Consider the following 18,291-nt stretch of genomic DNA (forward strand, 5'->3'; position numbering starts at 1 on the left):
AGAACAGAGCATCTGCTTTGGGGTCTGTGTGGCAATGTTGATATCTACTGAGTTTTGGTAGTTTTTGAATAGGTAAATACAGGAATGGTTTGCTCTTGATGTATACACCTAACTTATAAAGTATAGTAGAAACTCTTTCCCCTGAAGAGGTGTTCAGTCCTCACTACGAAATGTTCAAATTCAGCTCAAGTGACTCTGTATCTGCTAACATGTGGGTTGTGTTTTTTTGAATCAGTGTGTATGTTTGTGGATTAAGTATGTCCAATAAATTACTAAAATATGAGAACACTAGGATAGTATAATATTTTTAGTAGCGAAGCCTATTGTCAAAAATATACCTTTTTTTTTTAACTACAGTTTTAACTTAGATTAACTTTTATTGGAAAGACTTAATAAAAGCAGAAAACAAAACTTTAATAAGACTAACATCTTCCAAAATACAGGGAAAGGAGTGGTAAAGCCAAAGTACAAACAGTGGTCTTTTTGTAGTTTATATTCAAGCGCTGAAAAACACCATTTATGAAAGTATACCTTATCCTAGGAAAGATTATATTCAATTAATTGTAATGCATCCTGTGGAGAATTCTGTAAAATACCATGTATCAGCAGCATGTTTTGCCTTTGCTCTTAGGTTTAGCGTATGTTGCAGTTGAAAGGGAAATGGTAAGTGGCAGGAAGAAGATACAACTACTTCAAATCTTTGAAGCATTAAATTGGAAATAAATTGCCATTTATCTTTCTAATTTTTTTTCATCAAAATGGTTAGGCAGAATAAAAAGAAAGTCTTTCATGATTCTTTTCCTGAGGTATAGAATGGAGTCCAGGAAAAACAGGTGATAACAAATTTGTTTAGAACTTCTGTAATGGGTGTGTAGGTCACAAGAGTTGAATTTGATATCGTTAATTCTTGGTAGAGAGGTGAGGCATGACAGAGGTGAAATGGCTTGTGCAGGGTCACGTGGCAGGTCAGTGGTGGGGGTGACAAAATCTACATTTGACCATACTGCTTCCTGAACTTTCTGTGCTGCTGCAGTCTGGTGCAGAATGCTGTGGTAACAGTGTCAGAACACTAACAATGAAGGAAGAATCTGCAGGCTTTAGAATCCATGAAATATTTTATTCCTCTTTTAGCATGGACACTGCTGTAATGGTGCTGGTTTTGCAGTACCGTTTATTAGGTATGTTGATGCATTCAGAGAAACCACATTTTTATCCTTACAGGAAACTAAAACGATTCATCAAGTATTAAATCTTCTTCATGTTTGTACTCAAAATCCTTTTTGTTCACACAGTGGGTTTTTTAAAAAAATACTGAGTGCTCTGTAAGGGGGACTCAAACTTCATCGCTTGCCCATCAGATACAGCACTAGGAATTGCATTAACTACCCTATTAAGTGTTGGATGGGTGTTGCTCTCTTTTTCAATCCAACATCGATTAGAGCAATAAAAATGTCATTACTGCTCAGCCTCTTCATTCAGACAGGAAAATTGATCTGAACCCATCACAAAGAAAGACATTACAAATTAAATCTTCGGGGGGGTGTTATTTATTGTGGGACAACTTTGTAGTGGAGGTCAGACCATTTGCAAGCATTTACTAATTTATAAAGAAGGGAATGAGAAAGATAGTGTGTACCTCCTGTGTAGTTTAACCAGCAAAATAAATACTGTGTTCAAGATACTAAAACCATCTGTGAAAATTGAGTTTGACACTAGAACTAGGCTTCCTATGCTCAGCATTTTGAAATTGTACAAGACTAAATATGTAATAATCCACATAGGAGTTTCTGGTTTAATTCTGTGGCAGTTGTACAAACAAAAACAAAAAACAAAAAAACCCAACCCAAACAAACAACAACAACAAAAAAGGCAAAAATCAACCACCAAGATGAAGTTTGTGCAGAAGTCAGGACTTCTTAAGAGTGACCCAGATGTGGGAGCATGTGGGTTTTGTCCAGCTCTGGATTCTCAAATAACATAATTCATGGTCATTTATGAGTCACATACATGTAAGTAAACACAAGAACGTGAATACTTCTGAAAGCATAATATATGTCAGATATAATATTTCTGGGGAATTGAACACTTATTATTGAGGTGAGGATAGGGTCAAGGAGTAATCATGTTTAATAGAAAACAGATTTTTAAAAATAGAATAGTTCTAGAGGGTGCTGGGACACCCAGTGTTGAGCACGATGTCACCCTGTCAGCAGACCAGAAGGAGAACTGGCAGATGAAGTGGGCTGTGGCAGATGGGTGCACGCTGACCAGCAGTCTAGTTTTGCTGGTGTATGTGCAGTCACTTAGATACATGCTTCCACAGTGTAAAATTGATCTCTACTGCTTGTACCTGCTATTGAGACAGAGCTCAGCACTTGGGTTCAGTTCTAGCTACGGTTGTAGACTCTAGCTCAGGCCCGAGAGGCAGTTTCTACAGTTCTGTGAGTGCATGTGGTTTAATCTTGTAGATCTCAGTCCCAGAAAATTTACTGAAAGCTTGCTTACTGTTACTTCTCAGGAGGAGGATTGCTAACAAAACGGAGGTTTCAGCAGAGGAAAAAAGTAGGGCCTAAAATCTCATGGGATCTGGTGAATTCTCCTGGGGAAATGCAGAGAGGAAAAATTATTATAATGCTGTGTGCTCTAGAATGGGGCAGATGAAATATAGCAGCATTTGTTGTCATGTTTCGTGTAAGGTCCATAAGGTAATACAGAAAAAAGTTACACTTTTAGTTACATAGTTACAAATAATCATTTAGGTGGTTAAATTGTGCTCATTGTATATACTCAGTGACATTAAAAAGTTTCAAAATCCATGTCTGCCCTGATTTGTAAACATTTGTTACATAAAAAAGCAATTGTTATTTCACAAATTTTATTATGTACTGAAGTCCTGGCTGTGTGTGCTGTGGAACCCAGTGGTGGGTTTTGGTATTAGATGCAGGAAAGGAGAAGCAAGGAGTTTCATCTCCCTCACCTCCTTTTCACTTTCACATACAAAGCTTGTTTAAATCCTTTGGGAAGAGAGAATGAGTTTAACCTAATTTTTGTGAGGTTCTTACGTAAATAAAATTGTTTTGTTTTACTTCAAAGCCTGAGAGAACTTTCTAAACCCCTCATTTTTGTGTACGTTGTTTTAGGTATGTATTATAGTTGTTTCTGCTTAAGGAATGGTATAAGTGATGATAGAAACTTCTTTGTTCTGGCTAGATTTTAAAAAAAATCACATTATTTAGGATGGGAAGTACAACCTAAAGTAAAAAAAAAAAAAACCCAACTTTTTTCTTGTTCCAATTTTAGGAAGTCTTATTTTGCCTCTGTTGCTAGCTTCCCCAAAAGGATTTCAAAGCTTTTCTCCTGCAGCCTATATGTAGGAGATAATTATATTTTAGATATTATGAAAAATTTTAAACAATAAAGATATTTCAAAAGAAGGTAAGTTCTAAAATGGTGGTCTGTCTTTTGTCCTTCTTATGTATTCATGTGAGGTCCAGTAAAAATAGGTACTCACTAAAGATTCATTTGTAGCAAGTCTTGAAGTCTTGAATGGCTGCATCCACACACCTGGAAGTGAAGGGACAGAAACTGAAGTATGCTAAATGTCCTTCTTGCAGTGATTTCTTTGGGAGCTTAACTTTTCCACTATTTGTATGAATGTACCTTGCTCCAGATGATCTAATCATTGCCAGAAGAGATGGTAGGATATGCATTTGCTTACATCTACAGCACCCAATTAGTGTTTACTATCAGCAATCAGTAGTTGAACTTGATGTAACTTTTGGACAAAATATAATTTTGTAATACAACCAGGTTCCTAGGAGGAAGTCACTGCTGATCAGGATTGTGATGAACATACAGAGCAGTGGAAAATTACAGCCCTGTACTTGTTCTGTTCACTATAGCTGCCAAGTCATTTCTGAAAGCCAGTAAATATATTTACATTGTTTGGTATTTTTTGGAGGTTTGTACTTTTTATGTAGTGCTTGCTTTTCATTTGAGAAGCATCAGCTCCATAACTACAGACTCTGTAATCAGTATATTTGCTAAAAAAATCAAATGTTTAAAAAATACTTTTTTTGTTTTACAGAACACTTCACCTGCATTATAAAAGTGCTGTTCACTTTACTGTATACTCAAGCTTTGGCAGCACTTTCCGTTAAATGCAGTCATGAGGATAGAATGGCATGGAAAGAGTCAGGAGCTCTCAAAAAGGTTGGTTGATTTATTAAAACATTTATGAAATTTTGCTTATGAATTTCTGGTAGGAGTCTAACAGATACTTCTGCTTTGCATGTCATAATTCGCATCTGCTTCACAAAAATCCAGTATTTTGTTCTTGCGTGTGCAGTTTTTGCAGGTTTTTGTATGTGATGAGACTTAAAAGCTTCACAATTAATTATCTAGTTCCAGAACTGAGTTTCAGATTTGGGGTTGTATCTCTGTAGTTTCATTCTTGAGTGTGTTGCAATGGTATCAAATAAGTGTAGCTTTTCTTCCTGTGAGATTGAAGCCTTCCTAGATAAACTGTGGGTTGATTTGCTGCACTCCTTTACAGGAAAAGCAGGCAAGCTTGGTGGTGGGGGAAAAAACTCCTGTCTTTTTCTTATTCTTTCATACTATTTGTGGCTAGCCATTTAAATTTCTCTCAATATGTGGTCTAGAGTGCTCATGTGATGAAGAGGCAGAGAAGGAAATCTGCAGACTAGGCAGGTAGATATTTCACTATCTTTTCCTTGCCTTTTGATAGTATTTACAAGTAAAGTGAAGGTGCGTTTTGCTATTTCAGTTCAGCCGATTGAATGCTAGTTCCCACTACAAAACAGAGTTCCCTGCACTGGCATTCGTTTAATCCCTCAGTGAGCTTTCTGCTGCATGGATTGATTGCCCAGAAGGTCAGAAGAGTGCCAATGCCAGACCAAGGGAAAGGATGGAAGTGTTGGCGCCAGGAGAGGAAGCAGGTGGAGGGGTACCCCTCTGTACAGCAGCCGGGCTGGCTGTAAAATGAAATGCGCACTGAGAAGCATGACCTGCTCTTCACATACAAGTTAAGATTTGTCATACTGGTCGGTCACAATTCCAAGGTATTAAGGACAAATTATCTGCTGGCCAAACCACTACTATGCAGGATCTTTTTTTTTCTGGACTTCCATTTTTCAATATATTGTCATTTTCTTAGGATTTCAAGAACATTTGCTTGCTGTTGTTGCTGGTGAGGGTTTTTTCAGTTTTTCTGTTTACTTAATTGGTTCCCAAGTCATAGATGATTTTGCAGTTGAAAGTTTGTGGTAGAAAGCATATAAATGAATTGTTACCAGTTTATATTGTTTATAGTCCTTATGATAAACATGGATTGCCTTTTTCTTAGTAGCAGAGGTTGGCGTTTATCTGAACATGTACAGTGAGAGATTATATTGTATGAAAATAGACTTGGGGCATGTGGTAGGTGGGCTTGCTACCTATTAATACTAAGTTGTTTTCTTATAGAAGCATGTGAAAGCATTTGCTTCGCATGAAGGACTTTGTTCTTGAGGCTTGCAAATTATGGTGATGGCTCAGAAAATGGATTTATGAAGTAGCTTGATATTAAAGACAGTCCATTTTAGTGGAATTTTCTTACGGATTATAAAGCCAAGTGGAAAATAGTAGCACATTAAACAGTGTGTTACTGTGAGTGGATGTTGTGATTTAGTGTAATTCAAGTAACACAATGGAGTAACTTCTGTCAATTTGAGAATTTTTACTTCTCTTCTGTGAGAAGCCAGTTGAAGACTGACCGTTTTCAAAGTGGGAGGAGAGCACAAGAGGTAGATCGGATCACTGCTACCTGCTGCATGTGAGCTGTACTGATAGCATCTCTCTTTCCCTTGAGAGCATTCTCTTCCTTCCTCTTGTCTGTCTTGTGTGGATCATCTTTGTACAAAGGTCCAAGTTCTGACAGCAGCTTAGCAGTATGTGTGTGGGGTGATCTCTGCATGATCCTCAGGCATTCAGGGACTCCTACATTTACTTCTTTCTTGGCTTCCATCCCACTCCAGTGATAATCCACCCCAAGTGTGGAGGCTTTGCAGAAGTCAAATGTGCAGGTTTGCCCTTCTCCAGATGTTTTTCCAGTTTCCTGCCCCTCCTCCTGCATAATGTTGCTGACTGGACCCTGTGTGTGTGCAAGAGACCTCTGAGCACTGAGGAGTGGCCAGTGGTGACTGAACAGCTCCCTGTTCCTCTCCCCCAGCGCTTTGGCAGCCCTTCTCGAGCCTAACCACAGTCCTCAGATGAATTCTTTCTCTTTGCATGTCACGAGGGAAGCTAGTTTTTAGTCTAGGAATCCCAAGTTTCTTGAAGCCCAAATGGTTTAAAATGTGTGGTTCTGGCTGGCTTTTTCTTATGTGCTGGTAATAGTGACATTTTGATCCCAGGATGATTACACAGATCACATCTTGTGTAACTTTTGTCTGTGGGTAATGCCAAGTGAATCTATTTCAGTTTGGTGTTCCAGACACTAAATAGGAGCTGAAGTCTTTCCTCTATAGTCATGCCAAATGATCAAACTACACTGAGCTTAGTTTCTCAGGAAGGCTGAGGGGTGAATATTCTGCTTCTGATTCCCAGCTTCACTCTCATTGTCTTTGTGAGGTGCCTTACGGTGTCATAAGAAGCACACTGTAAATGCCTGTGGAGTAAATTTCTAGGAATAATGTAGATAAAAGGTTTGTCCCAACTGCCAATTTAAATATGTGTTGCCTTCTGGTTCTTGGACTATGCGCACAAACAGCATGTCTGCTTTCCTGATGCTGAAAGGTAAAGACCACATCTAAAATCAACAATTGTAATTAATGTCAAAATGCACTAAAGAAATCAACTGATGAATTATATACATTATGTACTGAAGTCTTTATGTATTTAATCTCACCTTGGAATGTTTTTAAAGAATCCCAGTTACATTCCACTCCCTCGTTGTTTGTTATGCTGGTGATACACAAACAGAGCTCAAAATTCACATCCAGTCATGCTTTTCCTGGGTGGAATTTATTATGACTTAAAAGTATTTATGGGAATACTGCTTTCTATTTCTGATGGCTTTTGCTATTTATTCTTTTCACTAAATATTTTTTTTCCATCTGTAGTAGATATTTTTTCGTTCCAAACACAACTTTCCATTTTCTGATAGACTCATTCAACTTAAAATACAGTTTTGTAACTCATTCTGGTTGGTACATTTTAGAAAATTAGCTTTTTTTTTTAAGTTAGTTGTATTAGAGTTCAAATTCTGTCAAGACACGGTGTATCCATAAATTGATTCTTCCTAATTTTCAAGTAAGCTTTTTTATACTCACAGAAAAAACATGGAAGATGCAACATTATAGTCTTCTCATATAATGCTCAGTTTAGAACATACGTAATTGAAGTAGCAATTTGTGTTTCTCTCTAAGCTAAATGCAGTCCCCTTCTGTAGAACTGTATTTTCTTTTTTCAAGCAATGTGTATCTTCGTAGGTCAAAATCCATGTGTTGATCAAAAGGAAATGTACTTCATCACTGTTATTTTTACAGGAACTTTTTTTCTCCTTTTCATGATCAGTGCATTTTGTATTTCTTTCCCTCTTATTTGCAGAATACGCCCAGTGGAGAGAAATCTTGGGAGGTATTGCTGGGTCATGTGATCAGTGAGCTGTCTAAGGGGAAGATATACGAAGAAGGAGAGACTGAAGAAATAACAGTGGTATTGGCAAATCTCTTGAGAATTTATCCAGCATGTCCTCTTTCTGGCTTTTGTTTTTCTTAGCCTTGCTATAATGATTTTTCTCTGATCTTGCTAAACGCTGCACTACAACTCTTTATTTTCTAGATCAAAGCACATCCCTTTGGGACCATTCGCCTGTGCAAATCTTTCTTTTAGTAATATCATATATGGCCAGTGCTGTGTTGAGAAAGTTACTGACAAACACTTCTTATAATTGTGGTTTTTAACCGTATGTATGAAAGACCTTTCAGAAACTTGGAAAATTGTATATTTAAGCAGAAAAAACATTTGTTAAGGGAGAAAGAAAACCCAGAGTTCTTTCCGATTATTAGTGAAATGCTGGCCTTTGGAATGTACGTTTGATGCAGTGATTTATATAGTATGCTTAAATAACATTTGGTTCATATGGAGTTTCTTACATAGGAGACAACTTAACTGGGGCAGAATTTGGTAATTGCTTCCTTCCCCTGTAGGTAAATCCCGATTCCGTAGAGTGCTATCTGCAACAGTTCTGCCTGCCATTCCTCAGGATCACAAGCCTTCTTCAACACCATCTTTTTGGAGGGGATTTACCTAGTTGCCAGGTACAGATTGAGAGGGACACGCTCAAATGTTTCCATTTAAAAGCTAGAGATCAAAAATCAGACTTTTAAGGTGTCTTTTTCATGGTATGAATTCTATATCCTAAGGTGGTTTTTTTTAATCGTGTTTTATAGCATTGCTCTGTGGCATTGTTTGACTTCTATAAATTTGCTTTTAAGGCACTTTCTCTGAAAAATGGTACTGCATTCTTAAAATTCAGCAAATACATGCTTATTTTGTCAGGTTGTAGATGCCAATCTCATAAAATACCAATGCACTTGTAAAACTTGTCCACCATTTGCAGAGATGGCGTAATTTCCACACAGACTAGAATTCAATCCTGATTTTGCTTAATGCCTGTTACTACTTGGACTTTATTCTCAGAGGCATTGCAACAGCAGATAATTATGTTTCATTTCCATGACTGATTTAAGTAGAGTTTGCTGCAGGTGAGCTCACTTGTTTTGTTGCCTCAGAATCATCTCATCTCTAAACCAGCTACAAGGCAGTTTGGGGTGCTAAACAGGAAGAAAATTATTGGATAGTTTGGGGGTTTCTTTTTTGTTTGTGTTTTTTTGATTTGTGGGTTTGTGTGTGTTTTGGCTTTTGGGGTTTTTTTTTGTGGTTTTTTTTGTCCTGATCAGGTTTTTTGTATTTCGATAATCCAATTTGAGGTAATCTGTAAAAAACAGAAGCTTTTCTGTGTCTCTTAACGTGAACATGACTACTAGCACCGTTGTACTAGAGTGTCTTTACATTTTTTTATTGAAATAGATAAATTTTTAATAAACTATTTAAAAATTCGAAGTGTATCTATTAATCTAAACCTCTCTGGTTTCATCCCTAAAAGGAAGATGAAGAATTCACAGTTCTCGCAAGCTGCCTGGGTCTATTGCCATCTTTTCAGTCAGCTCATCAGTTCACCAGTGCCTCTTGTCTTGACTGGCCTGTGCCAGCATTTGACATGGTATCACAGTGGTGCTCAGAATTGGCTTCATTTGCAGATAGACATCCAGATCAAGTAAAGGTATGTAGCAAAATTACTTCTTCCAAAATAGTCCTGATGTGAAAGCAGCTATTTATTGCTTGATTCACTATGCATATACACTGTTGTTTTGCATGAGGATCTGAGAACCTGACTTGTAAATGAGAGAGAAATTGTAATCAGAATTACTAGTTAGTGGATGTAGGTTGGATTGATTAAAAGCAAGAATAAGAAAACCTCTCTGGTTTTTATATGATTGCTGGAGACAGAAAATGGAAAAGATATCCTCGGATGATACTAAGATACCCATATTTTCTGCACCTGAAACCTATCTAAGAGCATGTAATAGAAACTTTGTCCTTTAAGAAAATACTTACCAGAAGTTCTTCTTGCCTGTTAGATATTATTGATGTTTTTGAGCATCTTCAAGTAGCAATATCGAAAAAGATCAAAAGCATGAAAGTTGTTTATTAGTTGACTGATAAAAGATAGTACATCTTGTCTGAAGGTTGAAGAAACAATGCCAAGACTTGAATTAGTACAATTAGAGTATCAGTTGTGAAATTGAAGTGTTTCAACAGTACTGCATTGTTTTTATGAAGAAACTGCATCTGAACAATTCAGGTTCCTATCTCTCCTGAGTTTGTAGTGTAAAAGAGGCAAGCCAGATGCATTATTCACTCTGCAACATGATCTGCACCTGCCTTTGCATGTTTGCTGCCATGAATTAGGCTATTGTGAATGAAAATTTAAATATTCACATTGATCTCAAAACACAGTTGCTGCCAGTCTGATAGGCATTTTGAGAGATTGCAGTGAAACTGATAGTGTTCTTTCCATGATTGAAAAGGAACTGGGTGCAAATGCAATATTCCTTTTTATTTTTTCCCCAAAATTAGGTTTTGAGGTCATGCACTCTTCAAAAGATTTACACCTTGCAAGACAGATCCCATCTGATCCCTGTGCCCATCAATTATAAACCCAGTAAAAATGAGTAGGTTGAAGGAAAACACGTTACTGTCTTAAAACAAAACAAAACAAAAAATACCCATAAAGTTGGGCAGTGTTTGTAAGAGCAAAAGAGAAGAGTTGGGCTTTGAAACCAGTATTTAGGTAGTGCCTAAATTTGTGGGTACTGCTGATTTCTTAATGGCCTCAAAATCTATGGGTGCCACACAGTTTTGAAAATCAGGCAGATGTCCTCAAATCCCATTTACAGAGCCTAACTTCAGTTCTGGTTTTGAAAGTTTTAGTCTAAATTTTAGCTAGGACATAGCTTTCGTAGTCAGTGCCAGGGTTTGTAAGCACTGGAACACCATTGCCAAGGCAACTTAGTGTAGCAAGTGGGAGTCTTCCCTGTAGGTTGCTCCTAATCCTCTTGGTTTAGCTTTGAAGATTTTTGCACTTTAAAAGTATCACATTTAGACAAGGTCCTTGTGAGAATGCTAGTGCCTGTTTTGCACCCCTTACAAAAGCTGAAATGCGACACAGCTGAGGAGGGTGTTCAGCCAGAGGCAGGTGACTATTGCAGTGCTACTGTTGCCTTCTACATTTGTGAAATGCGGAAGTGGGAGATTTTTTAAACTGCATGTTTGCTTTCGTTGGTATTCTCTATTCTTAGAAAACATAAATGCATAAATGAACGTGCAAAACTGATATATTGTTCTGCTCTTATTTGTAGGCTTTGCTTATCCAGGAACCTAAGTGGGACTTGCCACGCCTCCTTCAGCTGCCTGAGAATTATAATACCATTTTTCAGTATTATCACAGAAAGACTTGTACTGTTTGTACCAAGGTTCCTAAAGATCCTGCTGTTTGTCTAGTTTGTGGTACTTTTGTATGCTTGAAAGGACTGTGCTGCAAACAACAGAGTTACTGTGAATGTGTCCTGGTAAGAGAGAGTTAATTCAAGTTCTGTAATTGAGTCTCACACTCATGGATAGTTTTTAACTCCATTGCTCAGTTTTGATGGTTTTCTTTCCAAAATGTGTTTATAGAATCTAATATCGTTTGGGTTGGAACAGACCTTTAAAGGTCATCTAGTCCACCTCCCAGTAATAATTTTTAGTGCTTATTTCCAGTAGATGGACCTAGACTGGATAGATGGATTCTAGAAAGCAATTTTACTCACCTTTTGAAGCCCATAGCCTGTTTCACCTGTTTGAAAAACTCTTACAAAGCCATTGGGTGTAATGTTGACACATTGCTTTGATTGATAACGAGTTGAGATTTGTCTAAATTCTGGTTGTTCTTATATTATTTTAATTCTCCTGGTTTGTTTCTTGCTTTCTGCATACCTAAGAATATCAATGTATGGTGGTTTTTTTTTTCCTTTTATTAGAGTACTTTCTGATATACCTGACCATCTACTAGTGATCTACAGACTATAGCTAGATAAGCATCATTTTAAGGCCTCTGACTTAATTCAGCAGCAAAGTTTTCTAGTCATCATATATGTAAATTCTTTCAGGAGCCTGAGTGAGACAGCATCTAGTGTTGTTTTCCTGTCTATGATAAAGGTTTGCTTTGAAAGCTGTTCTGTTTTGTGCCATAGAATTGTTAGCAGAAGGCTGGAACTACATAGGCTTTACAAAACTATGAGGGGAATTTGTTGGGGAGATACTTATAAATGGGGCATAAAAGCAAACTCCAAGAAATGTCAGAGGTGTCTTGGACCTTTCTGAAATTGTTTGAACTCACCTTTTTCTCTCATACTGCTAATATGGTGGGAGAAGGAGGGTTGGTTGAAATTTAAGATAGAATTAACAGTTAAATTTAAGATGTCAAGCTTCATGAGAACAGAAAGTTATTAAAAAAAAAAGAAAATATATAATTGCATTTTATTATAGTTGATGGGATTATAGCCTCTAATTGTACTAAAACTATATAGGAAGAGCTCATTTTTTAATTGCTAAAATGAATTACTACACATCATGCCATTCATCTCTATGAATGGCATAATGAAACAAGCAAGCATTATAAAAAAAATACTTTTTACTAGATTTGTAGAGCTATAGACTAGACCTGTGAACACAGATAAATAAATGTTTAGCCATACAGACTATTTTAAAAGAGATAATGCTAAGTTTTTCTGAATACTTTCTCTTATTCCTGCCACCTGTGAAAAATAATTTGGTAACGCTATACAGTTTGCTATACAGCAACAAATTCAAAATATTGTAGAGAATATTTTTGCTCATTTTTGTTAGGTAGTTCTATTTTTACATGATAATAAGTATTGTCCATTATTGACTCGGGAACTGGTTTTGTATGCAGGTGTTGTTATGGCAGCACAAGACATGGTGTTCTAGTTTGCTTGGAGAGTTTGGAGGCAGGCTATCTTTTGTCAAACTGTTTCCTAAGAAATAATTGTATGTTTATTTCAAGCAAAACTAATTACTAATCTGTAAATCCTTTTTGTTACAAAGTTTACAGACACTAACAGAATCTTTGCACTCTTACCTTTCTACATCCATAATACTACAGCATTCTCAAAACTGTGGAGCTGGGACAGGAATATTTCTTTTGATTAATGCATCTGTAATCATCATCATACGAGGCCATCGTTTCTGCCTTTGGGGTTCTGTTTATCTAGATGCACATGGTGAAGAAGACAGAGATCTTAGGTAATGTTTTCATTACAGGTGTGTTTCTTTGTTGCTTCTCTGTGTAGATCAACTTTATGTTATGCAATACATGCAATAACAGATAATAATAGATGTATACCTTCCTTGAGTGGAAAATGTCCCTTTTACTGCAAGTTGGACTGACTTTTTTTTTTTCTTGGCTCAGAGGCGGTGTAATCATGATCATTGAGTTACACACACCAGGCACCCAACAGACAGATTCCTGTGTTGTCATTCCCAATGACAGTCAATTCTGAGTGTTGCGTTGGGAAACTCTTCTCTCCCACAGTTGTTGTTTGGCCTTTAATCAAATGAAGCAGTTGGATTCCAGCGTAGGGAAGGAGTGTAGCGTCCAAGCTACACATGCCTGAGAGCACAGGAGATGTTTTCTGGATTCTGCTATCCAAGAGTGAGGAAGCAAAGTCCCAGCAGTTACCTTATTAAAAAGCAAACCCAAAAGCCCCATACAAATAAATATGCATGCTTCCCCTGTGAAGAAAGAAATGTATGAGCATTGTGTGATGATTATACAAGGAAGCAGTTTTCTATTTATTTGGCTTGCTAACCATTTCTTTTTCTTTTTTGTTTGTTTGTTTTCCTACAGGCGTGGTAAACCTCTCTACATATGCAAGGAAAGATACAAAGTGCTTGAGCAGCAGTGGGTGTCTCATACCTTTGATCATATCAATAAAAGATGGGGGCCACATTATAATGGCTTGTAAATCGTCATCATCATCTACACACCATATCGTTGTTACCACGAATGAATGCATCTTGACTGACAATAGCTTTAACTGAATGGGAATTTAGTTCTTTGGCTCGGGGTGGAGCGGGGTATGGGCATAAAAGGGAAATGGAACTTTGTCAACATGTGAATTTTTTGCAAAATTAGCTGCTGTTGCTACTAAACAATGATACTATAATTTGAAATTAAATTCTCAAAATGGTGTGAGCAATCTGATTGCACTCAGTAGTCCATTTTTCTTTTGTTTTTTAAAGCCCATTGTTGTTAAGAAGCACAAATTTTACTTAGTTGTTTAGAAGCTCCAGTTATAGCTGTCAGGTTTTTATTTTTCTCTGCATGGAGTTGAGTTTTTAGCAATTTTTGCTGAAACAGTGTATATGTCTATTACACCTACTAAATATGTTGGATAAAATTTCTCTGCCTTTTTTTGTGTTGGTTTGAGGTTTTTGCTTGATACGCGTTTGTAATTAGACAGGATTTGTAAAACAATTGTGAGACTGCATGGTAACAATTGGTCTGAAAGTTGAATTTTAAAGAGTATTTCACTTATCGTGAGAGGTCTATTGAAATATTTCAGGCATTACTGAAAACTTACGCATTCTCAGGAATTTTAATTTTTTTTCTCCATAAATAAGTGAAATAGCTGTAAATTAGGTATCTTATTTCTATTAATGTAATCCAGAACACATATTCTTCTTCTTTTTTCTTTTCCAGAAAGGAGATTTTTTTTTCCATATCAATCGAATAAAATGTTAGAGATAACACATACAGAAATTGCTGTATATAGAGAATTTGTATGGCACCCAACATAGCAGATCCCAGTTACAAGCATAACAACCATAAGCCTGCCGGTCATTTCAAACCAGATGTATGTTTCAGAATGATTGGATTGGAAATGTGCAGGCTATTCTGCAAATAAAACATAATTTTGTATCTTTCCTGTCGTTTCAGGAGGTTCCTCTATATTGTATTTGTTTAGAGTAATCACTGTTCTTTCTGCCTGGTTTTCTAAATAGGAAAAAAACCAAAACAAAGATAGCCTAGATGAACAACCAATGCATGTGCAGCCTCACTGGATGAATGCCAAAACAGCTTATGTTTAGAGGGCTAAAAATTAATGAGAACAGACATGACTGGGCTAAACCCCACAGTGTAAGTAGGTAGGAAAGATTATAGTTAAAATACTGGTATGTAATATATTGCTACTAATGTTTTTCACAAGTGTTGGACATTTGTTGGCTATTTCATACAGTACTACCAAGCAGTTCCTGGTAGTTTTGACTTTCATAGCTTGCGTGTAATATAAAATTTATATGTGTAAAATAAAAACATCTTATGATAAAATCACATATACAATGAAAACAGTTCCCTTGTGGAAGTCATTATCTAATGAAAAGTGTATAGGGGAAATAAAATGACTGTATAGCAGTCAAGGAGAACGGACAGAAGGAAAAGTAAGTAAATACAATGACTTTTTCTGGATACCTGCAGTTCAAAAAAACCCACAATAAAGGATGCTGGTTTTTATACATATAAATATATATATATTTCAAAAGCATTACAGTACTTCCTGTAAGATTAGAATTACTGTTTCACCAACTAAATGATAATGTCTTTTCCAAAATATTACTTTTTTGATACTGTATTATAAGTTCTGCCTGTAATATTTTTGCATTGCTCATTATGAATATCAGGCCATTTTGTAAGTGTGGTTAAAGAGCAAAAAGATTCTTTACATCTCCAGCATAATATTATTACAGGGCTCATGAACTTGAGTAATCTGTAGTTTGAAGCTCCAATGCTATATTTACAAGAGATATGTATCCAGAATTTGATTACTGTGTTTTATTTAAAATGGAATGTTCTCTGGCTGTGCATATGGATGTGAAGTAAAACTATTAGCCTTAACTTTAACATTTGGGTATTTCATAGTGTTTATTTTAGTACTGGTGAATTAGTCACCAGTCAGTTTAAAAACAACAACAACAACAACAAAAATCACTTGGTTGAAAAATTGTACTTGAATATCCTTGCATGCTGCTAAACGAGAATTTTTATTTCCCCCATAACTTTTTTAATCCTACTTTATTAAGCTAACCTTGAAAAATAACAGGTCCAAACTAGAGTGGTGTGTGCGTGTATTACTCAAATATTCTGGTGTGATATCCTGTATGAATGATCATTTAAGTACAGTACATTACTGTAGAATCTAAATCAATCTTTATAACACATCAGAAGAGTATAAAACTAGGAATACAGTAATCGACATTGTAAGATATGTTAATAAAAGTCTACTGTCAATCTGTGTGTTCGTGAAATTTTTTTCTGTCTACCCCAGGTCATCCAAAATGTAAGTAATACTGAATTCCCCCCAATAGCCAGGCAGGTGTCTACACGTCAGAAGCTTATGTGGGCAAAGTACTTTGTATAGAGAGTAAATCTGCTATGGTGGGGTTTTTTTGTTTTCTTTTGTTACTTGCACAGTGTCATATATTTTGTATTAGTAATTTGGATTAATTGATTTTACTCATAACTATACCACTTAAAGTTGTTCTTCATTTTATGCCAGCTATTAACAGCATTGCTGCTGCAAACTGCTAAAATTAAAATGCTGAGTTGAGAAACTGTACTTCTGGGCAAACCGTGCTTGATGATCTTCTCTGTCAAATCCGTTTCTGGAATAACTATTACTTCAACTTGATGAATGTATATTTTTATGTATTAAATTTTTCCTTTTCTTTTGACCTTTGAGAAATTTGGTGAAACAGTCTTGTTTTGACCTTGACTTTTGGATAATAGTGTCGTTCTTCTTTTAGTGGTGGCCTGAAATTTTCAATGAATATTTTCATCACCTCTGCAATAGAAATCTTGCTTCTCGCAAGCAAATGGCATTTTTCTTTAAAAAGAGTAGCTTTTGCTACAGTATCCAACAAATGTAACTCATTACTTCAGAATCCAGTGAGATGCCTTTGTGGGGTGTGTATAGTTGCCAGAGGAGACAGTGAGTTTTGTGCTGATCTTGGTATGACTTGGATCTAATTTTCATCTAACCCAGATTCTGCAGTCCTGCTTTTCACTTTCTTTTCTCAGAGGTGGGGGTAGTGATGAATGGAGTCTGTCTGAGCATTAGCTTAGAAAAGAATGAAATTAATGCTGTTTGCAAAGTAAGAAAACCACAGGAACGAGCTTGACCCAGTGTGCGGGAGGTTCGCAGCTCTCTTATTACCAGCTGTGGGGTGTGAGGCAGTGCATGTCAAGTGAGGAGGCTGGCTCTGGGTGACAATCTGTGTGCACGGGATGGCTCACTGCAGTCAGTAGGATCCATGCTGCTGGTCTGAAGGCCGCGCTCCGTGAATGCCTGCTTTTGGTAGGGCACAGTGCCCCCAGCACCTACTCTCACATTTTCTCCAACTGCCCGCGAGTATTCTTACACTGAGAGGAGCCCCAGCTGCTGCAGGGTTCAGCCTTGTGACTTACCCTGCCCCTTCTGCCACTAAAATGTCCTCTCACTGCGCCCGTCGTCTTGCTAGTTGTACTAGCTATTAACTCCTAGAAACTGATGTCTTTAAGTAGGAAAAGCATATTCTCAGAGGTCAAACACTTCATGAATTCTTAGCTGTATAAACGGCCAGGGTGTCTTAATAAATTATAAAATCCTTTTAATTGACAGGTTTTTAATTATTTTTATTCACTGTATCATTTGTACTTTCTTACTACTAATCCTCTTCAGGAGATCTAATGCCACATGCTTCAAATATTGTGTTTCTTTGAAATAATACTGAGAAAGCAAAATTGAATCTTGTTAAATAAATTACAGTTTCAAAAAGCTAATCTTACTGCCCTAAAACATGATTTTTGCAATGTATGCTTTCGCATCATACAGGAAATGTGGGGAAAAAAAAAGCCACTGCTGTTTCAAAAAGCATTTTAAATTTAGCTCTTGAGTCTCAGTTAAAATGTCTCAAAATAAACTTTCATTAATGTACCATTACTTGAAAAGCCATTTCCTGTAATTTTGTCACTTGATGTAGAGCAGGCTGGTCTCTTAACTCATGAAAATGGGAGCTGGTTCCATGGAAACCCTTCACATCATTCAATGATATACTGCTCAGTAAACAACTTACTATATTCCTTTTATCTGTCTTTATCCTGTGTATGTAGCACATGGATGGTAAACCTTTGATTTCCGCTGATGTTTTAAGGATGGGAGCTATATTTTTTTTTCCTTCCATTGCTTGTCATGGAGCAAGAACTTTCTGGGAGACAACTTTTCCTGTAAAATCAAAATCCTTCAGTCAATTTCATATGCTGCCCATGATGTCTGTGTTGTTTTAGCCACTGGAATTGTTTACATCACCTGTTGTCTAATACATTTCCCATCCTTGGACTGCTTTCCACTCTTGGCTACTAAACTTTTTAATAATTTTGACTGAAAACAATTACAGTGGGCTTATTCCTCATGGTTGGATTTTTAATTTTGTTAATGTTTCAACAACAACAACAAAAAAGCAAGATACCTTTCAGAGATTAAAACTGGGAAAAAAGCACACAAATGTATTGTTTCCTTCATTTTAACAATAGTTTTTCTAAGTGTTGGGCATGTCTGCCGTCTCTAT

General features: G+C 36.6%; 1 protein-coding gene across 1 annotated transcript in view; it reads left to right on the forward strand.

The window, feature by feature from the left end:
- The window catches only part of UBR3 (ubiquitin protein ligase E3 component n-recognin 3), a 115,990-nt gene extending 100,014 nt beyond the window's left edge, over nucleotides 1-15,976 (forward strand). The window contains 7 exon segments of the mRNA XM_037397335.1: nucleotides 4,088-4,212; nucleotides 7,609-7,716; nucleotides 8,211-8,321; nucleotides 9,170-9,346; nucleotides 10,986-11,195; nucleotides 12,791-12,930; nucleotides 13,535-15,976. Of these exon segments, the coding sequence (XP_037253232.1) occupies nucleotides 4,088-4,212; nucleotides 7,609-7,716; nucleotides 8,211-8,321; nucleotides 9,170-9,346; nucleotides 10,986-11,195; nucleotides 12,791-12,930; nucleotides 13,535-13,652 (989 nt within the window). The 3' untranslated portion in view covers nucleotides 13,653-15,976.
- Nucleotides 15,977-18,291: the final 2,315 nt, after the last annotated feature.

This window comes from Falco rusticolus, chromosome 8, assembly GCF_015220075.1.
Source record: "Falco rusticolus isolate bFalRus1 chromosome 8, bFalRus1.pri, whole genome shotgun sequence".
NCBI lineage: Eukaryota > Metazoa > Chordata > Aves > Falconiformes > Falconidae > Falco > Falco rusticolus.